Source organism: Copidosoma floridanum, unplaced genomic scaffold (genome assembly GCF_036245765.1).
Source record: "Copidosoma floridanum isolate Cflo_tuat_1 unplaced genomic scaffold, Cflo_Japanese_pri ptg000034l, whole genome shotgun sequence".
Lineage (NCBI taxonomy): Eukaryota > Metazoa > Arthropoda > Insecta > Hymenoptera > Encyrtidae > Copidosoma > Copidosoma floridanum.
In genome coordinates, this window is record NW_028321911.1 from 52204 (window position 1) to 78815 (window position 26612).

Below are 26612 nucleotides of genomic sequence, written 5' to 3' on the forward strand. Positions count from 1 at the left end.
TCTGATAGATGCGAATGTGACAAAGATTCCGATAACTTAGAACATATTTTTTGGCAATGTGATATATACAAAAATGAAAGGACCAAAATGTTAAATAAGTTTTATAAAATCGGTAAAAATGGTCCATTTTCCATAAAAAATTTACTAGCCAATTTAGACGAACAAACAATCCCAATACTAGCTAATTTTATCGATAGTATAGATAAAAATATTTAATTTAATACCCTCCTAAATAGCAAATAAGACATTTGGCTAAGCTTTATAAATTATTTTCTATACCAATAATATAATTATTGTAATTCAATCGATATCTTATCTCATATAACTGGATATGTATATATACTAGTGTATAATACCTAAATGGATCTCATTATGTAATATTCTCATGTATACTACCTGCTCCATTTCGATAGAAATGACTATGTAACTATAAGTTCAAAAGCCAATAAAAAACTATTCAATCAATCAATCCCAATGGAGTGCGCTATAAGCTAAGCCCCCAGCCCCCAGCCCCAGCCCTTACAATCCTGAACTAAGCTGTGTCCCACGGTTTGGGAGAACGCTGCAAAATTTTTTTGCGTGTTTCTAACTCTTGTGATTGAAAAGAGACACACAGAGAATCCTTACACCGATCTTTCTCGCCACCAATGCAAACATTGACGGACAGAGTTATGTGGGTCTAGCGCTCTCTATTTTTTTATCTCTGTGGGTTTGCGCTTTGCGCTATGACTGCATAGAGGTATTAGAATATAATATTCTTATGTCTCTATATATTGCAAATGTATGTGTGCGGAAGCGGCGGACTGTCGCCTTTTCGGCTGTCGCGTAATTTTGGATTTTTTAAACACAACAGTTATGTAAGTACTAAATGTAAGTATCGTTATTTCTTATTTTGTGTCTTTCAGTTGCATTTGCAAACTTGGGACGATGAAATGAAGTATTAATAAGAATTTAAGGATTATCTTTGATTATTATTGTAACTGTTAGTACAGTCCGTTGGAAACTCTATTTGCAAGTTGGCAATATGGCAAGGATCAGAGCATCCATGTTAAAAAGTGTGTGCTACTGTGGTGATTAAACAGTGTGTATCTATCTATGATGATACATTTAAATAATCTGATCATGAAACTAGGAATGTTATGTTCCAAGATCTTTAAAGAAATGGTAGTACATACAAACAGTGCTCTTAAATATGGTATTGTAATAGTCCTATATGAAATTTAAACCAATTGACTATTTACATCCCCTATTAAAAATCCACAGATGTGTCAGGAGATAGTTTAGACTGACTTCATAAACTCAAGAGTACAATTCCAAATGCCAAGTTACTATTTTGTATTAAAAAAACATCTGATTCTATGTATAGTTCTTTTCATAAGAACAATTTTCCTAATTCTTAAATTTGTTGTGCTCTTAAAGAGTCAATCATGAATTAAATTGAAATTTGAAGACTTATTCATAAAACAAAGTTAAATTCGATATAATGAGCATAATCATGGGAGTGCCACTAGACAAGTCTGTAGACCTATAGTCGCGTTAAATCTACCGTTCCTTTATAAAAAAAAAAATAAGTGATAATTTCTCTTTTATTCTTTACAGCTGCTGACCATGTACATGAAACAAATTTATCCTTCAAGACAGTATGCCTCTATTTTTTGCAACATCATCTACTATCTGATATTTTCAATCTAATATCGTGTCTCTCATAAGTATACAATTAAGTACATAATTTATAACAAAAATATTGTACCCCCTATCCTCCACAAAGGTGGGGCAGGCACCTACGACTTGGACAATGATGGTTTCATACAGAGAATACCATGACGCATCATAAGTATAAGATCAACTTTGACTTCAACTCCATTGGCAACAAGGAAACAGGGTTTAAAATGATAGAGGAGTCCATGAGCGTAAGAGTACTGTAACAGGAGGTAGCTTATTAGTGTGTATAAGTTTGCAACCCTTTGAAAAGTTCAGTTGGTGCCAGGGGTGGTGGCAGAATGAGTGTGCAGCAGACAGCAAGAGCCGCGGCGGAATCGCATAAGGCTCGTGACTGGGCCACATCACTCATCAATAGATTTGAAGAACAGGTAGGTAACGACCTTTTGGATGCTCTCGTTCATACTTACAAGCATGCTTGATTAATAGTACCTATATCTTACTCCACTGTTTGTCTTACTGCTTTCTGGCTTAAATACACCGTTTACCTGACCGTTTGCTTACCTGCATTTATGTATGAAAAAACGTGTTACTGATTATCGATTGAACATTTATAAAAAAAACCAGGTTTGGGTCTTGGGATTCACGACAGATTTGAAACATTAAAGAACATGTTATTAAACTTGGAAGCATTTGATGATCTATGATGAAAATAGTTGTTTTTGTCGGATAAGTGCCATCGTCTCCAAGGCTATTTTGCGGCTCGAGGAACCTGCGAAACAAGACCCAAGGAACGAGAGGCAGCCACGGAGAAATGGCGCTTATGTGGCGAATCCTATTATTTTTTCTACCGAGCGCACACCAGTCTCTCAAAAACGCGGGAGGCAGGAAAAGTATTTATTTTTTTGACTCTAAATAATGTTGATTTCTTATTTTTATGTTTAAAAAAACAGTTTATTTATGAATATGTATTTTTATCAGTGAATATTACAGATTAGGAAAAAGCAAATTCTGTTTATATTTTTTTGTTTATTAACATAATTCTATACTACCTACCTTCACATAGGTACCCTGCTATAAAAGGTCGTTTCAAGTCGATTCAAAAAATTCCAATCCGTTCCAATAGTGAATCTTAATACCACAAAATCCCATTGGAACCGATTGATTATATGAACGCCAATTCAAGTCGATTGGAATGTGTTGATTCAAGTCGATTCAACCCAATTAGAGTGAATGATAAAAAAAATATTGAAAAAAATTTTTTTTCATCTCCGAATGATTGTACCACTATTTTGGACTCATATAAATTTTTTAAAATCCGGAATTTGTTATTATGAATTTACTATAAAAGTTTAAATGTTACAGTGGCGGGGATTGGAACCCGGATCCTTTGGGTCGGGAGGCTAACACTAAGTCGACTGAGCTAAAAGAGACTTCGACAAATAATGTAATTTTATCGTACATATACTGTACTTAAATTTCAATTGATATTCATGGAATTTAAGTTGATTTCTATTCATCAGAAACATATTTAATTCAATTTTCATTTATATTTTAGAAAAAAAAATTTTTTTTTCAATATGTACCACTATGTGGTTTGTAAAAGAATCGACTTTAATAGTCAAAAGTAGCATTGAAGTCAATCGACTTAAATCGACATTTTGGATCTGGGCAAGTCAATCGGCTTCAATAGGTACTTAAAAGTGGCATTGAAAATCGACTTGAATCGGCATTTTAGACGGGAGCAATTCAATAACCCTAATAGAAAATTTTTCAGTCTATGTTAATCGACTTTATATGTGACTATTAATAATTTTAAGGTAATAATCTATGTTATTGATTTTATTTTTTCTTTTTTTTTTTTATTTTCTGACGAACTAGAATAAAACTCGCTAGTAAATTATATTTAAGTTAACGGTGACATCCTATGTCATATACTTGATATTCATTACTTTGAAATACACAGCTCCGTTAAAAACTTATAAAAAGCGAATGCTCAGCGATTGCTAAACATTGAGCTATATAGCTGCTTTTGCAATCTTGTGACATATAACTTACTTCCTTTGAAAAAAGCTGCCATCTCTAACTACGCGTACAATTTCCAAATAATCTTACATAGCGCTCATCTTACAACAATCAATTTGCACTAAATGTCCGCAAGAATGAAAACAATCAGCAGTTTCAACATTTATTACTGAGAATAATCCACTGCGAATGTCGTGAACAGTTTCAACATCAACTGCACCAAATGCAACAACCGAGAGATCAGCGATTTTTACCATTGTTCGCGGTATAGTTGTTGCACCACGTTTATGCTTGTGTAAATTGAGAGTAATTGGGTTAAGCTCTGATTGGTCGTTCGGATCCCCAACTTGACGTGTCCTCTTTAATTGCAAGAGTATAAAAACTCCTTGCACATACCAATAATCGCCTTTTCTCTTTCATCAAGTGCTCCAAAGTAACTATAAAGGTTGGAGAGTGAGTTCTGTTGCGTCTTTTAAGCGGATGTAAGACTTAGTTCATTGATTAAGTTACGTATTCAAAGCGTGCATTTCAAGTAAATGTAAGACTTAGTTCGGTGACTAAGCTGTGTGAGAAAAGCTCGAGCAAACCAAGCCACTGTAAACTCGCCTAAAGAGTGAATCAAGGAGGAACAAGAAAAAAAGGACCGTCGACTTGGGTTCCGACGTTAAAAGCAGCAGCCTAATTATTTCCATCGCCACGAGTACTCTCGTGTAGGATTAAGATCATCGTTGCGGTCAACTTTGTAAGATCTTGCGACTGCGTGCGCGCAAGCAGCGGTTAACCAACGACCACAGAAGTAAGTTAAGTTAAGAAAAATAAGAACTTGTTAAAATATTGTAAACGCGAATCTGAACCTTCATAATTTATATTATTTGTAAAATTAATTATTTTCGGCATCACTGAATTATTAAATCATCAGATAAGACATAACTTGGTTGTTGATCATATTTCTTTTCTTAAATAAAATACTCCAATTACTAAATTATATAAAATATTCCAAGAATCAAAATTTTGATTGATAGAAATATAAATTTTACTTTGATGAATAAATTATATACCAAGGAAAAATTAAATACATAACGGATGATAAAGACCTTACAAGGACGTAAGATAAAGAGATGGATAAAATACGCTACGACCATATTACATCAGATAAATTCAAACAGTAGGTCAACGCCAGCTCGGCATACGATATACCAACACTTCTCTACACATACCAATCGTTGAAACCTAACACCACAACGCCGAGTCAACGATTTAAAAGAAAAGCATACTGTAAGAGCAAATAAGGCCTTTGGGCCGACGGCTGGTTCCTGCCAAATAAAAATTAAATTTATTTGTTTGTAGAACGAATCTACGAGTTCCGCCCTTCACTTAGAAGTTCGGACGTAACATAACAAACGTTATTAAACTTAATCGAAATACAAACACAATGAATAATCTAATAATAAAATATACAAAGTTACTAAAAATTTAATTTGAAAAAATTGGGTAACAGACTTCAATTAGTGAAAATTTCTACTAAAGCTGATTAAAATAAATAGTGCATTGAAAATTTTTTATTCGTGTCAATGAAATAAAAGAAGGAAAATTGCTCCAAAATGCCGATTCAAGTCAATTGACTTCAATGCCACTTTTGCCTATTGAAGCCGATTGACTTGCCCAGATCCAAAATGCCGATTCAAGTCGATTGACTTTAATGACACTTTTGACCATTAAAGTCGATTGAAAATCAAAATATCCATAAGTCCCATTAAAGTCGATTCATTTCAATCGACTAAATAGTGTGATCCGATTAGACCTATTCAAGTCGATTCAAGCCGATTAATTTTGAATCGACTTGAATCCGTCTTTTATAGCAGGGTACATACATTAGATTAACAAAAACGTTCGTGTGTATTACTTTCTCTGTCTCTTTTTGGATATACGGAAAACGATTTGGCACTACAACAGCTTAGCTGGTGATTAAAGTTCTTATTTGAGTTCAACCACATCTTTGAGGTATAACAGTCCTGAGCTCGACTTTACACAGAAAGAGGATTGCACTGTGTGCGTTCAATATAGCATTGAACGGCGACGTGTCAATCGTTGGCACCACCAAGCTCTTACGGTAGGCTCTTTACAGTTCAGTGGTAGCACTGAACGTTCAGAAGCCAAAGATGGGGAGTGCCCGAGCTCGAGTCATGGGACCATTTCGGCACATTGGAAGGGCTCAGCTTCGTTGTGTACATATAGGTATACTTTGATCATTAAATCTTCCAAAAGTATACCTATATATACAAAGAAGCCGAGCCCTTCCAATGTGCCGATTTGGTCTCATGACTCGAGCTCGGGCGCTCCCCCTCTTTGGCTTCTGAACATTCAGTGCTACCATTGAACTGTAGAGAGCCTACCGTAAGAGTTTGGTGGTGCCAACGATTGACACGTCGCCGTTCGATGCTATATTAAACGCATATAGTGCAATCTTCTGCCTGTATAAAGTCGAGCCCAGGACTGTTATACCTCAAAGATGTGGTTGAACTCAAATATTTCAATCACATGGGCTGTTTCAGTGCCAAATCGTTTTCCGCGTACCTGTGTATTGTGCGTAGTTGAGAACGCGCGCGAATTTCGTTGGCTCTTTACTAAAGATGGGTTAAGATGGAGTTTGAATAAACAGAACTGAAAGAAATTTGAAAATAATCCTGTTCATAGAAGAAATTTTTTAAAAATGATGAAAAAATGGTACTAATTCTGATATAAAGTCATCATTTTCTACATGAGCAAAATATTAAAAAAAGCAATGAAAAAGGCCTACTTATATAAGTACAATAGAGAGAAGGTTTGAAGGTTTTTATTCATGACCTTAGGGTAAAACCCCATCTGGCCTATCAAATATGTATAAATTTTTACAATGAGCTTGCTGAAATACAAAATGGCTCTCTCGCCATGCAATACAGTCACTATATTTGAAATGAATCAAGATCAGTACAAGTTAGGCAAATCAAACAAAGGTGAAATCAAAAATCAAAGAAAGAAAAAGAAGATATAATAGGCCAAACTGTATGAATTCCCTAGATTTCAATCGATTTCACTAAAGCAGCTCACAGGTACCAACCCGGAATCGTCGAGGGAAGACTAGGGAAGGCAGAAGAGGGAGGAAATGGAACAATATAAATAATATCATGTACATTTCAAGTTCGCCACGGGAGAGGATACATAGTGAGGGGAGGGAAAAACAGGATGACTATTGATCAGTAAGCAGGCCCTCCTCCACGACTCTGGACTCCATCAATTTATTAAAGAGCAGGGTCCTGAAGGCGGCAAGCGACAAATCAAAAGAATAGGATGCTAGCGAATTCAGCAGGTAAGATGCCTGAACATGAAATGAATCCCTAAGTGCCTGAGTGCGCTGGTTTGGAATTTGCAAGGGGGGCACAAGTCGACGGGTAGGCGCTCTAGTCAGCGGACGATCAGCCCTTAGCGAAAAAAGTGAGAACAAGTAATCAGGGCAATGATGCTTGATAGTTTTGAACGCGAGTAATCCAGTAAAAAGTTGACGTCTTCTAGCTACCGATAGCCATTGAAGTTTGAGCCTATGAGGGGTGACGTGCGCTCTTCTAGGGAGACCACCAACAACAAAACGTACACAGGCGTTGAGCACTATCTAGAGTTTTAAGTTCCTAGTTGTGTCCAAAACCGTGTACACTGCACAGGCATAATCAAGAAGAGGAAACACCAGATTTTCAACTAACAACTTCCGAACCGGAATGGTCAACGCGAGCTTACAGAATTTAAGGGACCTAAGGGCAAAGTAAACACATTGTACAACTCCATTCACGTGAGCGGTCCAGTTCAGTGTAGGGGAGGAGCATCCAAAGATTCTTAGCACTATCAGAAAACGGGACAAATGAGGAGCCAATTCTCACCTGTGGGAGGTTAGCCAAGTCAAATCGCGACGTCTAAATTTGGCTACCCAGCAGCATCACCTTAGTTTTGCCAGTGTTTAGGGCAAGGCCATTTTCCGCCGCTCAGTTGACAATCGCCGCCACGTCCTCCGACAGCAGCGCCAAAGCCCTCTCCAGGTCAGCCGGGAGACAGTGCAAGTAAATCTGGGTGTCGTCCGCGTAAATCATGTGAGAGCAGTGTGAGAGCACTCTTGGAAGGTCATTAATGAAGAGAGAGAATAGCAGCGGTCCCAACACGCTGCCCTGCGGAACACCAGTCTTCACCGGTCTCAATTCGGAGAGAGCACGACCCTCGGCACCCACCGCCTGAACTCGGCATGACAAATAAGATTTAATAAGCGCAATCGCCAAATCGTCGAAGCCCATCCTATGAAGCTTTTGCAGCAACTTGTCATGCGGTACGAGTTCAAAGGCCTTCAAGAAGTCGAACAGGACTAACAAAGTCACCTTGCGTTAATCAATAGCTATTCTTATGTCATCCGTGACCCTGAGCAAAGCCGTTTGTGTACTGTGATCACTTCTAAACCCAGCTTGTCGGGGGTCCAAAAGCTCATGTCTGTGCAGGTAATGGACAATCTGTTGGTGGAGGATCCGTTCAAAAACTTTTGATAACGCTTGAAGAAGGGCTATCGGCCTGGTATCCGTCGGCGAAAGAGGAGTTTTAACCTTGGCTAACGGTGACAGCAATGCGCATCTCCAGGGCAACGGGAAATGGTCAGAGTCAATGCACGCATTGAAGAATCTAGCAAGAGTAACCGAGAGCACAGGAGCAGCAAGCTTAACCATCCCAGGTGACAAACCATAAAGATCGAGAGCCGAAGATGAAGAGCGCAACAGCACAGTACGCACCTCAAGAGCAGTCGTATGCCTAAATGAAAAAGTATTCCTTGGAAGCTGGGGCACCGGAAGAAGAGACAGCGGTGTGATGAACCTATCTGACTCAGGAGTGATGATCGCTCTGAAGCGAGCAGCGTAGGCATCGTTAAGCTCATCTGGATTAAACAGGTTAAGTGGGGACGGCAGATGCTGAGACGAGAGGCCAAGCCCACGAAATGTACGCCACTTTGCCCTCACGTCTGGCGCCCGATCAATTACCAGCGCAATGTGCTTATTCTTGGCTGTGCAAATTGCATTGGACGCTTGGGCACGCAACCTCCTAAATTTCGCCACATCTTCAAGGTGCCCCATCTGGCGAACTCTTCTGTAAGTTCGGTCCAAGATCATCCACGGAACCAAGATCACCAAGCGAACGTTCGAGAGCACCACACAGCACAGATAGGTCAATGCGACTCAGGTCCCTGATTTTATTTGTCTTTGTAGCCCTTATACCACCAACTTTGAGCACCAGCTTAATCCAATTATGACCGGTAATGACTGGCAAAATGGACTTGTCATACGAGACTATGCTTGAAGAACAAGTAACTGCGAATATGTCAAGCCATGTGTGGGACGGTGGGTCTCTCCAGAGAACATGGTGTGTGGGCGCCGAAGGTACAAGGCACAGTGAGAGCTCAGATAGTCTGTCTCGAAAGAATTTGGACGCGTCAGTAACAGTGCAGAAGTCGATGTTGAAATCTCCGATTATGATCACCTGGTCAAAAAATGGGGCATGCTCCGCAAGAGTATCGAAAAAAAGCAGCGGAAAAGAGGCTGTAGGTCTGCGGTAGACTATAACAAGAAGTAAAGAATAATTCTGTATCTGAAGCGAGAGCAAAATAAATTCTGGTGTATTATCAAAGATGGGATCGGATTGTGCAATCAATGTAAACTTATATTCTTTTTTAATATATGCCCCGACCCCACCCCCGCCACCCCCATCCTTGATGCGGTCCAACCTAATGAAGTTGTATCCTTGTAACGCGATAATAGAGTCGGCATCAGAAGGTAGGAGAAATGTCTCAGTCACTGCTAGCACATCAACATTTGCATCGGCTGCAAGGGCTTCTACCAGATGAAAGTGAGTTTTGAGACGTTCGACGTTAGAGTGTAAAATAACAACGTTGGTGGTGCCAGCAGAGACCAAAGGGGCAAGCGAGGGGGAGGGGCATGTTTGATGACTCGCCAAATGGGGTAAGATTCCCTATAGAGGCAGCGTGACGTTCCGGTTTAAGGTAGATAGCTCCTGAAGAGAGTGCACCGGCACCGGTGCAGCGTCCCAAGTAGGTCTCAGATAAACCGTGTAGTTCTTGATGTATGGTGGCCGCAGTCTGAGAGCGCGCTGTTCAGCTCTTGCACGAGAAAGCAGTTGGAAGATTTCCTTGGGCCAAAAAACACGACAGTACAATTTAGTGGACCCGCCGGTACCGAAAACATTTTGTGCAGTAAGGTCCTTCAGCTTAAATGAATACTGCATAACCATGTCACGATCTGAGGCTGAACTAAGTCTCAAAACTAAGCCCTTGAACACAACAGAAGATGCCGGTTGCTTGGGCCGAGTACCCTCAGGTGAGGTCCATGGGCGCACAAAGAACAAACCTACTTATTTTTTTTTGCACATCAAACCGTTAAAAGATATAAGCAAAACGAACTTTAAAACACTATTTTACACAATTTTGACATTATTAGACCACTCAAAAATAATCATAACCATTTTTTTTGAAATCGGTAGGCTCAATTATATGTAATATGAAAAACGCCCAATTATAGATCAATTTTCTAATTCACAACTTTCACGGTTGCTATCCATGAATTATAAGAACAAAGATTGGATTGGCATGCATCGATCAATAAGGTCCTGGCACAATCGATAAGGACCCGGATTATCAATCCAAAGGGTGTGGTTTGATTCTTGGAGTCAGTAAAATTTAAAAATTTTATTTACTTATGTAATATATATGCGTACGTATGTATATGCTATACATACATTACATATGTTATATTTAATCATTATATACTCTTCTACATAGCTAAATATACGGGTAGTACGCTTTAAAAACGAGAGAGGGGCAGCAGTAAGCGCGCGGAGAACGAGATAGAGAGCCGAGCCAAGTTTAACCGCACGCAAAAAAAAATCAAGCAAGTATGACATGAACACCATTTATACTTTGATTGTATGAGTTGAATCTTGCATAAAATGAATGGGTTCATAGAGTAACACTGTGAATTTCAAACGTTTACAGTATAAGATAAGTCGAAGCGAGTACACTATGTAATGCTAGCTTACATAGTATGAGCATCATAGGCTTAGCGCGTTAAGCCCATGCGTAGAGTATTTCGTGTGTACTCACACTGATTTTTGGTTCAAGCCATGAATGACAGAACAGACTCTTAAGGAATTCTACATGACTCATCACGTTGTTGGAAATTGTAAACAGTTGTATCATAATGAGGAAGTTATTATATACATTTAGAATCTATTCTCAAATTATTTAACGACACCACAACCTCAAAAAAATGAAAAACGCTGTATCTAAAAGGGGAAGCAAGATAGACCAAAAATAACAATTCGTTAATTGATAAGATTTTCTTAAAACAAATATATATATATGTATACAATGTAAATTTTATAAGTATAGTTATTTATTGGACTAATAAATAAAATTAAAAATAAGGGTGGGTAGAGAGAATGAGGGCCTGGTACATTCATGATTAATTATGCCAACCCTGCGTATGAAAGGCGACATTTCTTTTTTTTTTTTTTTTTTTTTTTTTTTTTTTTTTTTTTCTTTTCCTATAGCGCTATAAGTCCGGCTCTTGTAAAAGTACTTATAACGATGAAATATAATTCTTCGTATATAAAAATATGAAAATCATGTAATAAGTACTAATAAATTAAACAATTAATCTCTCTTTTTGCAAATTATTTTATTGTACATAATATTGTGTTGTATTGTTAAGAGTCAGATATACGGAATTTTTTCTTAAGAAATAAGTGAAATCGATAAATAAAGTTGTCGGGCAAAAAGTAAAGGCGGAAATCATTTTTTTTAACCCTTTACAAGCATCTCGCATACCTGATACCCATTCGATAGCTCGTGAAAAGGAGAAGTTTTTGTAATCAAATCGAGTAACTGGAATATCTCAATAAATTTTATAGTCGCGATTAAACTTATTGTGTGAATTCAAACTTTGTCTTTAAGCCCTCACCATTTTGCATGATGACGTCAGAAGTGAAAATCAAAATACCTTAAAAGCTACAAGTTTCACACTTAGTATATTTGACTTTTACAAAAAATCAGCGTGAGTACAGACGAAACACTTTGCGCATGGGCTCCACGCGCTATTTCCGTGTGTGGGAGCTATAGCAGATCATACTATATTCGTCTCGGTGCCTCTCATGCACTGTACACTTGAAATCCAAGCGTTGCACGCGTAACTTGAGAGTCATACTAACGTAGTATAGATTCTCATGCTTGAACTGTTAAATTTTTTTTTGTGTGCGGAGATCGTGCCATCGCATGGGTCGCTTCATAGCGTCGGTCGAACCCCCAAGCGTGCCAATAGATGTTTTACATCAATAATATCAAACTCAAAGGGTAACTCAAGGGAAATTAATCAAAGTTTGTTTTACTGAGGCTAACAACTTGGGGCTCGCTACCGTGCACCGTGTATTCGCTCCGAGCCGACGCAAAGATTGCACCCTCTCTAGTCAAAATTAAGCAAGAATTCTTGTATGTAAAGAAACGGCTTAGAGCATATATACATGCGCATAGCTGCTTGTGATTAGCTGAACAAAACAGCAGGAGGGGATCGTCGTTCTCTTTCTAGCCTACCAATGTGCTAAGTATGCCAATCACAAGTAGCTGTGCGCGTCTATATAATATGCTCTAAGCCTTTTGTTTACATGCAAGAATTTATGCCTGATTTTGGCTAGAGAGGGTACAACCTCTGCATCGGCTTGGAGCGAATAGTATACCGTGCACGGTATACAGTGTGATTTACCCTGTGTCCTTTGGTCGAGTGTACGGTGCACGATGCACGGTACACGTGATTATTACCGTCAAATATAATAAAACGGTCAAACGAACTTATCTGTACGTGAAGTTTGACCGTAATGATAGTTTAGTCGCCTCGTTCTCGATATCACGATGAACACGATGTAGTACCCCTTTTCTACAGTACGTAAGCCATAAATTTTAGTGAGTATGTATGTATCTATAATATTTGAAAAAAAAAACGGGGGGCGGGGCGCCAGCGCTCTCACTGGCCTTTCCTGCTCACTCGCTTTTCTCCTCATTATTTTCTGAGTGTTAGCAGGGGAATAATTTTTTTTGGATTTTAATAGTTAATAGGGGAACATAGGGTCAAATGGACATCCTGGCTCGGATAAGGGTAGGATGGATCTCAGAAACAAAAATATATTTTAAGCTGATTTTTTTTTGCTGATTATTTTTTAATACGCATAAATAGCATCTGTACTTTCATCCTCTATACAAATGTATGAGAGAAATAGCCCTTCTTTTTATTAATAAATCTTTTAATTCTGAGTTAAAAAATCCCCAACAGATTAAATTTTCAAGTTCTTGTCAAATTAACTTAAGTTTGATTAGCACGGTTTTTTATGAAATCATTTGAAAGCTGGGGTGTTAAGCTTTAATTTCTACTTTTTTGCATTGTCTACGATGAATATTAAGAAACATAGTGTTAATTCAAAAGCCTGTCTTTAAAGGGCACGCGTGGACACCCATGTGGGGTACGGATGAGCCCAGGCAGTTTGAGCGACGGTAGCGACGAGTGCGCCACATTTATATATATATATATATATATATATATATATATATATATATATATAAGTATATGTATGTATGTATATATAAACGACACGATGGCTCACTATGGCTCAGCTAAAGAGTTGCAGTACCGTCAATTATAGAAGTTAGGCAGTATTTGTCGCGGTTAGTACTTGGATGGGTGACCGTTCAAGTCTCGCCGTTTCGCCTCTGCTGTTCACTTCGTGGGTTGATTGACTGTTTTTCTGTCCCTTTGACATCGTAAGCGGGAGGTGTGCCCAATTTCTGCCCCGTTGTCTAAGACGGCAGCTCTGCAGGTTACACCAGGTCAGAAATGAGGCAGATACACCGGGCTGTTTCGGATCAAGTTTTTCCTTCGGGAGATTTCCCGGGGTTTTCCTAATCCACACAACGATTGTCATGGGCGAATGTGGAGCAGTTGTTAAGGCCCTCCCCCCGTCCAATCCCACCCCAATTCTTTCCCAATCCCAAGTGCTAGTAAAGTACCTCTACGAGAGAGCCGGACGTAAAGCACTGTAATATATATAGATCATTCTACGAAAACTGGCATATTTAAAGAGCTGGAATAGAAAAATGCTTATAATGGATTTTTTATTTTTGAAAACTCTGCTAGATCTGCATGACAAAAACTTTTACCATGACTTTCTTCTTTTATTAAAAAAAATTGAAGCATTACAGTCTCTCATGAAATCTTATTGAAAACCAAGATAAAGGCTCTCTTAATGAAAATTTGACTTCAGTATTACATGAATACCAATTACTTACCACTAATATTTGTACAAGTTACTTTGTGAGTTGATAGTTTAATTTTAATCGAAGATACACAGCGTTACGAGCTCTGACGAAATCGTTGAAAACTTGTGAGGGACTAGGTATACGGACAGGTGTCTATCGCCAATTTGAATTCAATCTGATACCCCTTAACACCGTCTATCCGGTTTACTAGAATGTAAATACATAAAATAAATGTAATAGCGCCCGTAATATGACGATACGGAATACTTATGTGTATACCGAAACACAATAGTTGTGAATTGCTGCGAAATGCCACCTAATCAAAGCTGTCGATGCCGCTACTTCTGTGAGGGTATAAAAGGCCCATGCAAGACCATGTTGATCACTTTTGCCATCAGCAACGAGTCCGGTGCTTTGACTAGGGAGCTCAGCTCTTCAAAGCGCTGTTGTAATTTCATCCATCGCAATAAATAGCGAATTCATACATATATATTTGTCTACTTCTTCTTACATTACACTATTCACTTTGAATACTTTTCTGGCTACACGGGCAACGAAGAGGCTATTACAGTCTTTAAGTTTTCCCCGTACACGAGTGAATCCTCCCTTGTGTTCCTCGGGTAAGGAGCGGATCTCCGGGGTAGTACGAACCGGAGCTATCCTCTAGGTAAAGGAGTTAATGTACCTGTGAATCTCCAGGGCCATACGAACTCGAGTGATTCCGGGGCATCGGCGACTTATCGCACTCAACAGGATCAAAAGAGAGTCAATAAATTCTTGTTAAGTAGTATCGTAAGACCACGGGGCGTTGTGTATCACGGATCAGGGGCATTACGAACCTGATTACGTTCCTGCACACCCCCTCTGAGGTATCTCGTAATACGTGTTGGGGGCAATACGAATCCAACTTCGTACCTACGGGTCCTCATTGCTTCCTATCCCTCTTAAAGGTGAATCCATAAATACTATCATACATGAATATATGACGTCACGTGCAAGAACTGGAAAGTAATATTTATTCGATTAACACTAAAAATATCTATTTAATCACGACCCTCACAAAATCCAAATTGTGACCGTACCAAATGAAACTTTAACTTCGTCCTTATATGTATATCATGTAAAAAATAGCTATATTTTAACTCATCACCATCCGAGTTGGTAACCAAATGCTTCGCGAAGTAACATGACATTCTTTAGCATTACGGGCTCTTTGCTTTTATTTTGAGGAGATATTGACTGTGAGCACATCTCAGGTGACGCCGCCAATGTTGGAGTTCAGTACCAAATTTTCAAGCATGAAAGCATTGAATCTTATGGGAACGATTCTATTTTAATTAACTGCAATTCTATTTTCATGTGATACTTTATAGAATTAATACTTCTTACATGATATTGGTATACTATATCAAATTCAAATTACTTTAGAGTGATTACTACTCTCTTTTTGTAATATAGTTGAAATTAATTCCATACTATCCAGGCAAGGTGAGTCAGCTTATCAGATGTGCCATCTGAAGAGCCCCGTGACCCTTTTGTTTCTTGTTATTTTGCTAATTTTTGAAGTGAAAACTTCTTATGGCGCGTTGGGCACTTTTGTGGGTGAGCATTTTCAGCCGTTCTCGCGACAGACGATATTTTACACAGATATACTCCGCGTGTATTCTTATAATATATGTATACTGTACGCGCTCTTTGCATGGGCATTCGTTCGTGCTCTCGCGACAGACGAGATTACATACCTATATGTATACTCAGAGTGTATAGGTATGCGAGAGCGCTGCATGCTATACGCAGCAGTGTTGGTCAGAGCATTATTCCACGCTCACAGTTTATGCTTTATACATAGCGCCGCTGCCTGGATCTCACCGCGAACTACTTGGCGCGAGAATTCAAATTCAAAATTGTATGATTTTTTCAGCAGACAGTAGTCGCAGAAATTTAAATTCGAAAGAAATCTTTGTATGTTTTGGCTAATTAATGCCTAAAAATATTGGATAATGTTGTATGATTATAGAGATCAAGAGGTCGTCTATAAAAGAGATAAAAGGTGTTTCGTCCCGAGAGCACGCCAGGACTCATCAGTAAGGCTGATGACGTGCTCCCTGCCTTAGACACAGAAGAGGTGTGGGCTTAGAGTGACTCGATCGCGCTTATATATGAATCGTGTGAGAATTTCGCCGCTTGACGGGAGCGAATATCAGGGGCTTGGCCACCTGGCGAGTAGAGCCTGAAGCGCGAGAGATGTGAAACGCCACATGGTTACATACATAAATAGTATACAAAGAATTCTTTCGAATTTGAATTTCCGCGCCTACTGTCTGTTGAAAAAATCATACGATTTTGAATTCGAATTCTCGCGCGAAGTAGTTCTCGGTGGGATCCAGTCAGCGGCGCTATGCGCGATCAAGCATGTACTGTGAGCGTGGAATAATGCTCAGACCATCGCTGATCCGCAGCCTTTGCATGGGCATTCGTTCGTGCCCTCGCGGCAGACGAGATTGAGAGTTTTTTATATTTATTTTAAAAATGAATATTTAACGGAAAATTTATTTATTTAAATATTTCATTTGACTTGTGTTGCTGTTATGTTATTGTGTTAAAAAAATTGATAAATTTTGTATTTACTATTTACTAATATTTACTCATTTAAATAAAACCACTTCCTTCGAATATAGTTTCTATATTATTATACCTTATGTCCATTCAAAAAGTGCCCACATTGCTTTGATAACCTTGATTTTTTATGTACAATTTCTCATGTGGCGAGCGCACCTAAAAATGCTCACCCAAAAAAGTGCCCAACGCGCCATAAGTTCAAGTTTTCACTTCTGCCTGCACTCCCGGAGTGCTACTTGTACTTGGTTTTTTTCTTGAATAATTTTTTTTCTATAAACTACTCCAATATCTTGTAGTAAGCACTAGTTCCATAAAGTACCTCATGAAAATAGAATCGTAGTTAATTAAAATAGAACCGTACCGTACCCACAAGATCCAATGCTTTCATGCTGAAAATATGGTACTGAACTCTGACATTGGTGCCGCTACCTGAAATGTGCTCGTAGTCAATAATTTATAAATTCACGTGCCTGCAGCACTGGCTTACCGTTATATTATGAAAATGAGAAAAAATTCATGCAACATTCTCAACCTCAATAGAATACAAAACGTCCTAATTAAAAAACTTTAATTGCATGCATTTGCAATAGCATTTTCCGTAGAAAATTTAAATTTTTTAGATTTGAATCCCGCAACTCAAACAGCATCTAAGTCTTGGATACAATTTTTTTTTAGTTTTCTTGAATGCATGAAAATATTGTTAGCGTTAATAACTTTAGGATTCTGTGTCGTAGAAAAATTTAAAAATCCGCATTTTGCTATAAGGAGTCGTCAATATCTACGTTTTGAGTGAGACTCAAGCTGGTAATGCTTATTAAGCCCTTTTTTGCATCGATTACTAAAAGAATTGTTTCTTATGATCTGAATTCTGTTGTACGTTTAGCAGAAGAGATTCCCTAATTATTTAAAAAAGTTTTTTTGACTCAATAACATAATAACCTCCAAAACCGAGGATACCACTTGAATGTGATTTACCGTTGCTAAATTTACTAAAAGTTGCTTAAAACTCATTGTTTTTATACGATGGACTTCACATTTTAAATGTCAACAAGCTTACATACATTCAATAATGATTATAATCAGTTTAAAATGAAATTGTTTATACGTAACTACGATAATTTCATCTGCAATACATGTAGTTCACTGTGATATTTTTTTAGACAAAATATTTAATTATTGACAATTACTATTCGTCATTTTACTTAAAGTGGCAGTAATTGCATCACTGTCCGTATACCTACATTTACATCTTGTCGTTTGACTATTGTACAAAGAGAAAGTATTTGCATGTTCGCAAAAATCTCAACAACAATGTCAATGGTTTTTTAATTTTGACAAATTTATTTACAAGTTCTCGTGTGTCTTAGATTTTAATAATTAGCAATAACAATAACTTTTGTAGAGAATTTTTTATGCTACTCATAAAATTAACTACAAAATGGCTCTGCAGAGTCGGTTAGCCTTTCTACCCCTTAAAGGCGAGTGATTAGGATTTCCAATAATTTTTTTTTAACTGAGTAAACAACTCCCATAATCAATCATTAAGTTTGATTTGTAAATAAAATTTAGTTAACTGACCCTTTGTTATAATCGTTGTGTGAGTGTTCACCGAGTGCGTAGGTATCTTCAGTTAAGCCAGTATGCTGTCTTTTTGGCAACTTGTGGACATGGGCTTAACGTGAGTTCAGAAAGTCACTAATCGTCCCATCTCGCTCATCACCCAATCTTTGACTCCAAAAGGTTTTGCTAAAAAATTATCCAAGACGGGAAATACAAAAGCATCTCCGCTCGTCCAACAGCCCAGCTTAGGATTTCATAATACCACAGCTGCTTAGCAGGAAGCTTTCCCAGTTAACCTTGAAAACCTGGGAAAAACCTCTAACATGAACAAAAGTGAAAAGTTGTATCCCTGATAGTGTCAATCACTAAAAAAAGCTTTAGTGACATGCTGATATAGGAAGCCTATTCAACCTTCGAGTCAACTGGCGTATGCAATTATGAAACTATAAAGCCGTGATTTCTGAATTCATGTCACTACGACAGGTTTTCAAGAGCAACTGTGTCCTTCAAACACCGTAATTTCTGAATTACGTGCAACCACTTTCGTGCAAAACTACATCTTTGTAAAAATCGCAGGAACACACTGCTACTTCTAAACAACTGGACTTGCTGAATCTGACATAAAACAATAACTTCAAATGCAAGACCCTTATTGCTATTCAAATGTCCTACTTATATAGGTCTTTTTGAAGACTTCTTCTGACTCTAAATCTGCCAAAAACATTTTAGATAAAGAATGTGAAACGAACAAAAACTGAACTCCAGTACCTCTTTTGATTTTTGTCTGCGAGTCAAAACTCTAGACTAAAATAAACTTACTGCTAAGGTATGAAGGCATTAAACTCCGCAAGGTAGTTAAATTTTCTAATGGAGTTGAAATCGGTATCATGTTGGTTCACGACTTACGGCTCATAACATTGTATATTGAGATGAGTAGGATCAAATATCCTACTCCATGGCTGACGCAAGACGTAAATTCAAGTTCGTTGTTTGGGGACTCCTCCAAAATCTTACGGAACCCGAAGTTCTTGAATAATTAAATAGTGCAACCTCACGTATAGTTTTAAATGATTTTTTTAACGCTTGATACCTTTTCTTTTTTTTTTATATTGAGTGAAAAATGTGAAACATAATTAAGGACATATTATGTATTTACTGTATTTATAATTAAAAAAACAGTTACAATTGAAAATTAAGTGATTGAAACTTGTACGACACAACCTTAACTTTGTCGTAGACAAAAATTATTGAAAAATGCAAAAATACTTAAAAAAAACTTACCTACCAACAAACTATGGTTTTAAAATTAAATGAATGAAATTTAAAGTTATGTTATAGTACATTTTAAATAGTAGCAACGTTGAATGCAAACAAAATATTAAGATTGTAGGGTGTAAGAAGAAGTATGCAATTAATAGGCCAAGTGGTGCGGTATTTCGTTGAATGACACTCCTAAACCTCCTTCAGCTTGCTAAACTAAACCAAGCAAACCATTGAGACTAAAATAACATTAGCTGAGTCGAGTGAGCTTTGCATGAGGCATTAAAGCCAGGAGAAACTACTATTGCTCAGATAGCGATTAGGCCTGACTAAACCAGCCGCAACTGCGTGTTAGGTGCGATGAAGGTGGATTGACGAATGACACGTTTCTCCCTGCTTAAATCCGTTGACACTGCGAGTAAAGTCTACTCACAAGTAACAGCACAGTGACGCTACGAGATTGGCACGTTCAGTGGCACTAATTTCGAACAGGGGGGTACATTCATTGTATTTCATGCTTTTTATACATATTTAAATTTGACGCTAAGCATGCATCTACTTTAGCAACACTACGTTCTGTCAACTATAAAATTAGAATACATCTGTTGCTAATATCAGCACACTATTGGTAGCACTGTTTCATTTTAATAACACGCTAATTGCAACCATACAGAAAAAATTTTCTCCCACCTAATTTCATAATAGAACCACATTTCGTAAAAGTTAAGCCTGAAAAAATCTTGAGCATTTTGAGATACACATGTCTCACTTTTGTTGTTCTATCGATTTTCTGGCCCATTTTTGTTGGTGAAGCTGCAGAATAAGATGGAAAAGGTTTAGTTACCGGGGCTTCGTATGTTTCTCAAACTTACCTCGTAGCGCTTCTAGGCTGTTCGATATTTTAAAAATCAATGCACAGAGAGATACTTAAAATAAGATTAATTTTTTTTTTTTTTTTTTTCTTTTTAACTCTGAGAAAACGATTACAGTCGATCTAACGTGTGTCCCAGTATACATAATGAAAGTTTTTTGTAGTTTCCATGAAATGATACATATTACAAGTTTAAATGTTCTATCATCTTAATAATGTTATAAAAATTAGGATCCATATTTTAAATTTTTCCATGAAATACTTCTTAAAACAAAACTTAATTTAATAATCTAGTATATTCAACTAGCAATAAAACTTAGTTTAAGTAAATAAAAAGTTTTTATTAAGGAATACGAAACCTTTAACACACTATGCATTTTAAATAGCGTATCCCACTATTAGTCTCATTGTGTTCCAGTGTTAGATTTTTTCTATAAATCTAAGCAAGTGGTGTTGTGCTACTACACAAAATTAATTTATCTTTAAGACTAAATAAATCAACGCTTTAAAAAACTAACGTAATTAATATGTTTTTTAATTGTTACATTTTAAAACAATCTTTTGTTCATTATACGTCAGATTGTTGTAAATTGAAAATAAAGTTTGTCTTGTTTGATTTTGTTATTTTACCTTAAGTAACATAAAGACTTTTTTTTAAACTATTTGATGGACTTGCCCAATGCTTCGAAAAATTTATAATTGTACTCATAAGAACTTGAAAGTAAAACAGAAATTTGTTAGTATTATACGCGTAGCCATTTTAAGGTTCCGAACATTGTTCATATCATTACTTGATTGTAAGGCAACTTCTCCAACTTTATATTTAGAACACAGTGTTATTTTAAATATACAGTCGTAATAGTATGACTATCTTTCATGGAAACATACATGTTATATCATAGTTAATCATACACCACATTAAGATGAAAAATCATTAAAATATTGTGCTAGAATAATAATCTACTGTCACTATTTTTTCTTGCGACTTTTTACTTTGCGCAATTTCCTGGACAGTAATTTTGATAGTACAAACACTAAAAATCACTTACATTACTATAACAATTACTGTTCTGAACTATAAAAATTATTGTTCAAACTAAAACATTTTTAGTAACGGAATTTTCCGATTGTATTGTATTAAAACCTTTTACAAAACCTATACATTTAAAATCATTGTATACACATAGAATTACTTATACGTATTATATTTGACATCATGTGATTGTAGCAGAATAGGCGGCTCAATAAGCAAAGCGAAGCGTCGAGAAGAATTAGCGTAGAGCGGCAGTTCCAGCAAGGAGTCGATAGCGAGTGGTAGGCTCGTACCCTATAGCTCACTGTCCATCTTCTGTAACTCTACCAAAACCAAGCGAATAGATTTACATCGCATAAGACTTGCTTTGTCCATTATCGTAGGAGATAAGCTCCTTTTGTAATATTTTAAGATTGTCAAAATTTATTAAACAACAAATTTAATTCTAATTTTAGAGTAAATTTATCTCATGTTTGCTTTTGGTGTGTGTATATGTATGAATGTAGTAGAAACAACTTTTGGGCTCGTACCCTGACCTTTCTTTTACTTCTTTCTTCCGCGATTATATAGGTTACTATCTTGTGATTAAGATAATCATCGTTGAATCAACGAAAAGACAACAGTGGAAACAACTAGTCCTCGTGAAAAGGAATCGCCTTGAAGAGCATAAGATAAGTACACTTTTCGTGGGCACCCAAAAACCTTTCCGAAATAGTTCACGTTCAAGCACTAGCATTGCTGACACCAAGAGCATTTCTATTCTGTCCTTAGTCCTGCTTAATTACCTCCTGGAAGGTTATAAAATGTATAAATCCATAGTATTATCCATGCTCCAAGTTTGATGGAATCTACATAACGTTCACCTATTCAATCCTATATTGTAATGAAATAATGTAAGCATGTCAGATTTAAATAAATACACACTAAATATAAATTTCTCACCTGCTACGTACATACATATGCATTGATACATATTTCGGAAAGTAGTAAACAAGGCCAAGGCCGTTCAAATTCAAAGGAGTTCATGCGCAAGGAAGGCCATTAAACCGAGTCAATACGATGATAAACATACATTCAAGGTGCGCAAAGAACTTGAAAAAGCTATAGAAGCTTATACTCTTGATGGCAGAACAGCACCATTTTATCATTCTAGCATAGTAATTTTTTTTGGTTTTTTTTCTTTTAGTGACTTAATATGACAAGACAAATCAGGATACGTTTAAAATTACGATATAATCTCTCCCCATTTAGTTGATGATTAAAACATCCATTAATTTTTTTTATCATTTCATCAAAAAGACTTATTAGTAAAGGAAATTTTTTAACTAAATTATTTTCTTAATGTTGAAAAATGCAATTATTTGTCGCTATTCTAATTAATCTTAGAGTTTTTCAATATTCCGATCCATCTGAATCCTCCTCGCATTAACAAAAGATTACTTTAGTCAAAATTATTGATTTTAAAGTGAATTTATTTTATGAATCATAACTCACGCCGATGATATGTGTATTAAACCTATTTTCTTGTGCAAAATAGCTATTACTTCTTTCAATACACTTTAATAAGAACAAATAAGTATCACTATTATTTAATCTTGCTTATTTCTACCGCAGCTGCCATACAAAGCTGGATTGAAACCAGTACACACGCGACTGAACGCTGAAGATCTTAAGCTCAATCTGGTGCAAATATCACGGCACCGCTTTTCGGAAGTTGTGCTGAAGTTGGTCGAATTTTTAAAACGTACTCGTGACGGCTCGACTGACTCGAGCGGCAGAGTAGTGTTTCAACAGCGACAGTACTACGAGTCAGCGATAATGCTACTTGAAGCAATGTGGCGTTGTCTCGACCAGCATGAGCCCGAGAACATAGGCAGGCACGACACAACTGTCGTCAAGGACAAACTACTGCCTGAAATCTGCCAGATTCTTCGTAAGCATAGTTTTTTTTAAAATCGATGAAAGTTATTTTATCTTGTTTGTTGCTTTTACTGTGTAAGAACGTCTTTATACGTATCAGACTGTTGTATATGTGTACACGCACGCACGCACGCACGCACACACATATTCCTATATTATACAGTTGTTGTATTACATAGTAAAAAATATGCTAGCCCCACATTTTTTCCACAGCCTCCACAGGTTTTTTCTGCCCCCCACAGACTCCCCACACTATTCTAACTTTCCAAGCATAAGAATAAAATGTATGCGCCTAATTGTTCTTAACGTATTTACTCTCTCCATAGTCCGGACATTTTTATGATAATTCTCAAATAAACTTATTACATCGATACTAAAGGCTGCGGTTACATGGGTAGATAAAAGTCAGCAGAACGTTACAACGTCAGAGAGAAAAGTTGATTATCCTACTACAGTTTTCACTAGTTGTGTAACCTTATTTAATAATGTAATTTAACTTGTATCACTTAACCAGGATTGCTTGCATGTCAATGCAATCTGCAAGATTTAATTACACTTATACCTTTATTGAGAGAGGTGTACAGTATCAAATGTACCCATCTGTAGGTTAGGTGTAATTGTTTGATCCGTATATATATTTATATATAAAGTATACTTAGTATTATTAAAGGTGTCTATTTATTACCCATTAAAACCAAAGACTTGTTAACACAATAGTATACCTTACAAATTTAATATTATGTAAATAAACTTATAATAGAATTCCTTAAGAGGTTCGAAGAATAACAAATAAATTATCTGTTAAGAACGATGTTTGAACAACTTCACCACTAGATTTTTTATCTAATGAATAAATAATTCTAATCAGAGTCATCGATTGTACTTAAAAAATAAACATAAATCACGATGTGTGTGTATAAATTAATTAATATCATACACGAACCCCCACAGCCCCCCTCAGAAAAAGTTGTTTACAAATACCCCCCACCACAAAATACGATGAAATTTGTTCGTTTTTTTCGTGATTTTGACATAGCGGAAAAATATGGTAGCCCCACATTTTGTCCCTCCATGCCCCCACACTATTATAACGTACCACGCATCGTTATCAGTCTATTTTTCCAGGCCGCCCATGAGGCAAGTAGTCACACTTTACACTTAAAAAATTTTTGTGCAACACATTCTATCAGTTATTAATCAAACGTAGAAGATATCTTAACTTTTCAAATTAAATTCATATACGTCGAATATATACAAATATATTTACGCTTATGAACTGCAAAACTCAACAGTTTGTACTATTTTAGTACTATACGATTTGTATTATTTTAGTACTACGTAATTTTCAATGATCGAAACACACATTATTATAACATAATAGAAACAAATGCATCATCTAAAAACTTACATAATAATATTAATAATCTAAACCATGGAAGTTTTCCAAAAGTTCGACTAAAATTTTTATAAAATGATACATTTTTGAACGTTGAAAGTTTTCATCTGAATTTCTTAAAAATTTAGTTATACTTTTGATTTTTTTTTTTAAACACAAATACTTTATAATTTATAGCAGACTTTCTACATTTTTTACAAAAATTCAAGCAGTGTTCTAATTTAAATATTAAAAATTTTGTTAAAAAAGCTTTCGGCATTAGCCCTATCTAACCATGAAAAGACAGAACTCCCCTCTGTCAACTTTTTCAGAAATTAACAGTAATAAACATCAATAAAAATGTTATTGTTATTTTTCAAAAAATAACCTGTCTTTTACTAATTCCTTGGATTAATATGTAGTAAAAACAATTGAAAAGGATACTGAATGAAAAAAAATATGCCCATATCTTTTACAACACTATAACTAAAGTACTTCGAAATTTTTCTAAATAATATTAGACTAACACATAATTTAAGTAAAAATACATTCGTAAATAATTGTTTTTAATACTTATAATAAAAATGCATATAAAATCGAGATTTTCTTAAAAGTAAACAACTTAATGCACAATTTTTGTCATAAACAAAAATTATAATATTTTTCATTTTCTAACAAGAAAAATTAATTTACGTTTACAAATTAAACTTTTTCAATTCTAAACCATTAGATAAATTATTATTTTTGAAGAAGATGCACTAAATTAATTTACTCAACAAAATGGTGCTATTTTAAAATTATAATATATCATGTCATGTATTAAAATTAAAAAAGATTACATTTGTTTACGTAAAAACTTATTCTTTAAAAACTTGGTATCTACAATATTTGATTTCTTTCAACTGTTCCAATTTATAAATGTTAGAAAATTTATATTAAAAAATTTTGTCCCATACTACATTATTTGATTCTTAACCATTTTCACAGTCTATTTGTATAAAAATACCATTTTTATTTTTACATCTTGATAAAGCTGTATATAATTGACCATGAGAGAACAAAGTCTTCTGTAAGTATTTACAATCATTATCGAAACTTTGACCTTGACATTTATTTATAGTCATAGTAAATGCCAAAAATAAAGGAACATGTTTTCTGTATAAATTAAATAATAAAGGAAATTTGTTTCCTGTGTTTAGTGTCATTTTCGGTATAAATACTTAATGTCCAATTCTTTATCCAGTTATAAGTTCACTCTGAATTAAATTTTCATATTTTTGTTATTTTTAATCTTGTTCCATTACATAAGCTATCTGCTATGCTTAAATTTCTTATCAACATAACTATTGCTTCAACTTTTAAATTTATTTCACGAAGTGGTAACTCTTCACGAATATCATTCAAAATTTCTATTGGAAAATCTATATGAATGTTATTGTCTGATTTATCAACATATTTCTACGTAGCATGATCTACACAATAATAATTTACTAATTTCTCATTCATATTATTCAAAATTTTATTGTTCAATAAAAATGTATACTCATTATGAGAAGTAAGTATTACGCTTTTTGTTAAAAAACTAATATTCTTGCCAAAAATTTTTAAACATATGTCATTAGCTTTCCATTTTTCTGGTACAATAAATGTTTCGATGTTTCCTTCCCGTATGTCTAACAATAATTTAGAAAACTCTTTATCAGTTGAACGAATGTTTATGTTTAGTTTTTCAATTTTAAACGACAACCAAAGGAATGGAGATTTTATTGTTTCAAAAATTACTTTGTTTCTATTACTTTTTCTAATATTGGTAGAATTTGTCGAAAATATCCTCCTAATACTATAAGTTTATCCCCAAAATAAGTTTTTGTATTACATAAATCTTGTAAAGTTCTGTCAACTATTTCGAGTGCTTTTT

At 35.8% G+C, this 26612-nt stretch overlaps 1 protein-coding gene across 1 annotated transcript in view; it reads left to right on the forward strand.

The window, feature by feature from the left end:
• The first annotated feature begins 780 nt into the window (after window positions 1–780).
• Window positions 781–26612, forward strand: part of Nf1 (neurofibromin 1) — a 394222-nt gene continuing 368390 nt past the window's right edge. The window contains exons 1-3 of the mRNA XM_089597624.1: window positions 781–870; window positions 1600–2090; window positions 23014–23332. Coding sequence (XP_089453750.1) covers window positions 2001–2090; window positions 23014–23332 — 409 coding nt within the window. The 5' untranslated portion in view covers window positions 781–870; window positions 1600–2000. The remainder of the gene's footprint in view (window positions 871–1599; window positions 2091–23013; window positions 23333–26612) is intronic.